The sequence below is a fragment of the Delphinus delphis genome, chromosome Y (assembly GCF_949987515.2).
Source record: "Delphinus delphis chromosome Y, mDelDel1.2, whole genome shotgun sequence".
Taxonomy (NCBI): domain Eukaryota; kingdom Metazoa; phylum Chordata; class Mammalia; order Artiodactyla; family Delphinidae; genus Delphinus; species Delphinus delphis.
In genome coordinates this window covers 1,216,797-1,222,796 of record NC_082705.1, presented here as the reverse complement: position 1 = coordinate 1,222,796, position 6,000 = coordinate 1,216,797, and the positions used below count along the sequence as shown (strand labels likewise).

At 42.0% G+C, this 6,000-nt stretch overlaps 1 protein-coding gene across 1 annotated transcript in view; it reads right to left on the bottom strand.

Annotated features, from left to right (window-relative positions):
- Nucleotides 1–281: 281 nt before the first annotated feature.
- The window catches only part of LOC132419206 (protein WWC3-like), a 120,025-nt gene continuing 114,306 nt past the window's right edge, over nucleotides 282–6,000 (bottom strand). Inside the window, exon 8 of the mRNA XM_060003182.1 lies at nucleotides 282–349. Within this exon, the coding sequence (XP_059859165.1) occupies nucleotides 292–349 (58 nt within the window). The 3' untranslated portion in view covers nucleotides 282–291. The remainder of the gene's footprint in view (nucleotides 350–6,000) is intronic.

Here is a 6,000-nt window from a genome sequence, read left to right as displayed (position 1 = left end):
TATATACAGTCCTGATGCTGTGAGTGACAAAATCCTTCGATAAATCCGACTTAAGATTCATTATTCTGAAGTCACATTTGGTTCTCCTCATATTCCTCGTGTCATATATAAGCAGCTCATCTTAAAAATACCCTGTCTTCACTTTCCTGTCCTGTGCTTACAACCACTGCAGGTTCTAAGTTCTGGGAGAGAAAACCAGGCTAAATGAATCATGAAGTTCACAGCCACTATGTTATAACATGATAATCAAGTTACCTACCTTTGTAACTGGGACTGGAGATAGGACATTAGTCAGGTGGCTTCTTCCAGTGGCATCAGGAGACAGTTTCTTTTTTCCTGAAGTATAATCCTGTAGGTACAAAAACAGTCCACTGGTGGATTTCAAAGTTGCCAAGTATATTTTCCTAACAAGAAATTAAACTATATATTCCGCCAAAACAGATTAATGACTATCAGTTCTAAAAGCACACCTATGTCACAAGTTCCAAGATAACTGTTTTTGTTTTATTTCACAAAGTACCTCTAGAATCCTGAACAGTGCAAGTGATCCACACTAGAAGTTGGATGTGTGATGGAACAGATGTATGGATAGAGAGATAAGATGGATGGATGGGAGGATGAGTGGGTGGACAGGCAGGCAAATAGACAGATGGATGGGAATCCAGCAGATGGGTTCAAAGGCAGGGCTCATAGAAAGCTACTGGATTTCCTTGGAATAAATCTGATTCCCTCATCCTAGGCAGTCTTCAAGGCAAAAAATAAATGCAATTCTTGTATCTAGAGAATAAAAGATCACAATCAAATAAAACAAAATATCAACAGTCATGGGTTGATATGGGTTGGAGGTATATATTTCTTCTTCCTTCTGCCTTCTCCTACTTCATAATTTTCTAGAATATTTTTCTCCTACTGTAGTAAGCTAACTGCCGAGACTAGAGCCCTACACATATAATAAATAATTGTTGAACTGTGGGGACTAATTAATCTTGCCTTTATAATGAAAGACTGATTTATAAATCAAAATGATTGCATTTTGATACGTGGCAGTGGAAAGAACCCATTAAACAAAGTTTTCCACCTGTTACGGAAGGCAAAATGCTCAAGGAGAGGACACCAGAAGGAGGTGAACTTTGGCAGCAGCCAGAGTTACAAAGTTTTGACTATTACTGATATGCAAAACTGATATACCGGGAACGAGGGGAAGATGGCGGAAGAGTAAGATGCGGAGATCACCTTCCTCCCCACAGGTACACCAGAAATACATCTAAACGTGGAACAGCTCCTACAGAACACCTACTGAACGCTGGCAGAAGACCTCAGACCTCCCAAAAGGCAAGAAAGTCCCCACGTACCTGGGTAGGGCAAAATAAAAAAGAATAAACACAGACAAAAGGATAGGGACGGGACCTGCACCAGTGGGAGGGAGCTGTGAAGGAGGAAAGGTTTCCAACACACTAGGAAGCCCCTTCGAGGGCAGAGACTGCGGGGGTCAGAGGGTGAAAGCTTCGGAGAAGTGGAGGACAGCGCAGCAACAGGGGTGCGGAGGGCAAAGTGGGGAGATTCCCGCACAGAGGATTGGTGCCGAACGGCACTCACCAGCCCGAGAGGCTGGTCAGCTCACCCGCCGGGGTGGGCGGGGCTGCAAGCTGAGGCACAGGGAGCACAGGGAGAGGACTGTGGTTGGCGGCGTGAACACAGCCTGCAGGGGATTAGTGCACCACGGCTAGCCGGGAGGGAGTCCGGAAAGTCTGGACCTGCCGAAGAGGCAAGAGACTTTTTCTTCCCTCTTTGTTTCCTGGTGTGCAAGGAGAGGGGAATAAGAGCACTGCTTAAAGGAGGTCCAGAGATGGGTGCGAGCCATGGCTAAAAGCGCGGACCCCAGAGACAGGCATGAGACGCTAAGGCTGCTGCTGCCGCCACCAACAAGCCTGTGTGCGAGCACAGGTCACTATCCACACCCCTCTTCCGCGGAGCCTGTGCAGCCCGCCACTGCCAGTGTCCCGGGATCCAGGGACAACTCACCCAGGAGAACGCATGGCGAGCCTCAGGCTGGTGCAATGTCACGCCAGCCTCTGCCGCCGCAGGCTCGCCCCGCACTCCGTACCCCTCTCTCACCACCCCCCTGAGTGAGCCAAATTCTCCGAAGCACCTGCTCCACTAACCCCGTCCTCTCTGAGCAAAGAACAGATGCCCTCAGGCGACCTACACGCTGAGGCGGGGCCAAATCCAAAGCTGAGCCCCAGGAGCTGTGAGAAGAAAGAAGAGAAAGGGAAATCTCTCCCAGCAGCCTCAGGAGCAGCGGATTAAAGCTCCACAATCAACTCGATGTACCTGCATCTGTGGAATACCTGAGTAGACAATGAATCAGCCCAAATTGAAAAGGTGGAATTTGAGAGCAAGATTTATGATTTTTTCCCCTTTTCCTCTTGTTGTGACTGTGTATGTGTATGCTTCTGTGTGAGATTTTCTCTGCATAGCTTTGTTTCCACCATCTGTCCTAGGGTTCTATCTATCGGTTTTTATTTTGTTTTGCTTTGTTTTTCTTTTTTAAACAAAATTTTTTTCAATAATTATTTACTTTTATAACTTTATTTTATTTCATCTTACTTTATTTTACTTTATCTTCTCTTTCTTCCGTCCTTTCTGTCTTTCTTACTTTCCTTCTCTTTCTTACTTTCTTTCTACTTTTTCTCCCTTTTATTACAAGCCATGATGAAAGGCTCTTGGTGCTCCAGACAGGTGTCAGTGCTGTGGCTTGGAGGTGGTAGAGCCAACTTCAGGACACTGGTCCACAAAAGACCTCCCAGCTTCATATAATATCAAACGGCAAATAATTCCCAGAGATCTCCATCTCAATGCCAAGACCCAGCTCAACTCAACGACTAGAAAACTACAGTGCTGGACACCCTATGACAAACAACTAGAAAGACAGGAACACAACCCCACCCATTAGCAGAGAGGATGCCTAAAATCATAGTAAGTCCACAGGCACCCCAAAACACACCACCAGACATGGACTTGCCCACCAGAGAGACAAGATCCAGCCTCATCCACCAGAACACAGGCACCAGTCCCCTACACCAGGAAGCCTACACAACACACTGAACGAACTTTAGTCACTGGAGACAGACACCAAAAACAATGGGAACTACGAACCTGCGGCCTGCAAAAAGAAGACCCCAAACACAGTAAGATGAGCAAAATGAGAAGACAGAAAAACACACAGTAGATGAAGGAGCAAGGTAAAAACCCACCAGACCTAACAAATGAAGAGGAAATAGGAGGTCTACCTGAAAAAAGAATTCAGAATAATGATAATAAAGATGATACAAAATCTTGGAAATAGAATAGACAAAATGCAAGAAACATTTAAAAGGACCTAGAAGAACTTAAGAAACAAGCAACGATGAACAACACAATAAATGAAATTAAAAATACTCTAGATGGGATCAATAGCAGAATTACTGAGGCAGAAGAACGGATAACTGACCTGGAAGATAAAATAGTGGAAATAACTACTGCAGAGCAGAATAAAGAAAAAAGAATGACAAGAACTCAGGACAGTCTCAGAGACCTCTGGGACAACATTAAACGCACCAATATTCGAATTATAGGGGCTCCAGAAGAAGAAGAGAAAAAGAAAGGGACTGACAAAATATTTGAAGATTTTATACTTGAAAACTTCGCCAATATGGGAAAGGAAATAGTTAATCAACTTGAGGAAGGACAGAGAGTCCCATACAGGATAAATCCAAGGAGAAATACGCCAAGACAAATACTAATCAAACTGTCAAAAATTAAACACAAAGAAAACATATTAAAAGCAGCAAGGGAAAAACAACAAATAACACACAAGGGAATCCCCATAAGGTTAACAGCTGATCTTACAGCAGAAACTCTGCAAGCCAGAAGGAACTGGCAGGACATATTTAAAGTGATGGAGGAGATAAACCTGCAACCAAGATTACTCTACCCAGCAAGGATCTCATTCAGATTTGATGGAGAAATTAAAACCTTCACAGACAAGCAAAAGCTGAGAGACTTCAGCACCACCAAACCAGCTTTACAACAAATGCTAAAGGAACATCTCTAGGCAAGTAACACAAGAGAAGGAAAAGACCTACAATAATGAACCCAAAACAATTAAGAAAATGGGAATAGGAACATACATATCGATAATTACCTTAAATGTAAATGGACTAAATGCTCCCACCAAAAGACACAGACTGGCTGAATGGATACAAAAACCAGACCCATATGTATGCTGTCTACAAGAGACCCACTTCAGACCTAGAGACACATACAGACTGAAAGTAAGGGGATGCAAAAATATATTCCATGCAAATGCAAACCAAAAGAAAGCTGGAGTAGCAATTCTTATATCAGACAAAATAGACTTTAAAGTAAAGACTGTTAGAAGAGACAAAGAAGGACACTACATAATGATCAAGGGATTGATCCAAGAAGAAGATATAACAATTGTAAATATTTATGCACCCAACATAGAAGCACCTCAAAACATAAGTCAAATACTAACAGCTATAAAAGGGAAAATCGACAGTAACACATTCATAGTAGGGGACTTTAACAACCCACTTTCACCAATGGACAGATCATCCAAAGTGAAAATAAAAAGGGAAACACAAGCTTTAAATGATACATTAAACAAGATGGACTTAATTGATATGTATAGGACATTCCATCCAAAAACAACAGAATACACATTTTTATCAAGTGCTCATGGAACATTTTCCAGGATAGATCATATCTTGGGTCACAAATCAAGCATTGGTAAATTTAAGAAAATTGAAATTATATCAAGTATCTTTTCTGACCAAACGCTATGAGACTAGATATCAATTACAGGAAAAGATCTGTAAAATAATACAAACACATGGAGGCTAAACAATACACTACTTAATAATAAAGTGATCACTGAAGAAATCAAAGAGGAAATCCAAAAACACCTAGAAACAAACGACAATGGAGACATGATGAACCACAACCTGTGGGATGCAGCGAAAGCAGTTTTAAGAGGGAAGTTTATAGCAATACCAGCCCACCTTAAGAAGCAAGAAACATCTCAAATAAACAACCTAACCTTGCACCTAAAGCAATTAGAGAAAGAAGAACAAAAAAACCCCAAAGTTAGCAGAAGGAAAGAAATTATAAAAATAAGATCAGAAATAAATGAAAAAGAAATGAAGGAAATGACAGCAAAGATCAATAAAACTAAAAGCTGGTTCTTTGAGAAGATAAACCAAATTGACAAACCATTAGCCAGACTCATAAAGAAAAAAGGGAGAAGACTCAAATCAATAGAATTAGAAATGAGAAAGGAGAAGTAACAACTGACACTGCAGAAATACAAAAGATCATGAGAGATTACTACAAGCAACTCTATGCCAATAAAATGGACAACCTGGAAGAAATGGACAAATTCTTAGAAATGCACAACCTGCCAAGACTAAATCAGGAAGAAATAGAAAATATGAACAGACAAATCACAAGCACAGAAATTGAAACTGTGATTAAGAATCTTACAACAAACAAAAGCCCAGGACCAGATGGCTTCACAGGCGACTTCTATCAAGCATTTAGAGAAGAGCTAACAGCTATCCTTCTCAAACTCTTCCAAAATATATCAGAGGGAGGAACACTTCCAAACTCATTCTATGAGGCCACCCTCTTCTTGATACCAAAACCAGACAAGGATGTCGCAAAGAAAGAAAACTACAGGCCAATATCACTGATGAACATAGATGCAAAAATCCTCAACAAAATACTAGCAAACAGAATCCAACAGCACATTAAAAGTATCATACAGGCTTGCCTGGGTGGCGCAGCGGTTGAGAGTCCACCTGCCGATGCAGGGGACAGGAGTTCGTGCCACATGCCGCAGAGCGGCTGGGCCCGTGAGCCATGGCCGCTAAGCCTGTGCTCCGCACGGTACAGGCCACAAAACTGAGAAGCCTGCGTACAACAACAACAAAAGAAGGA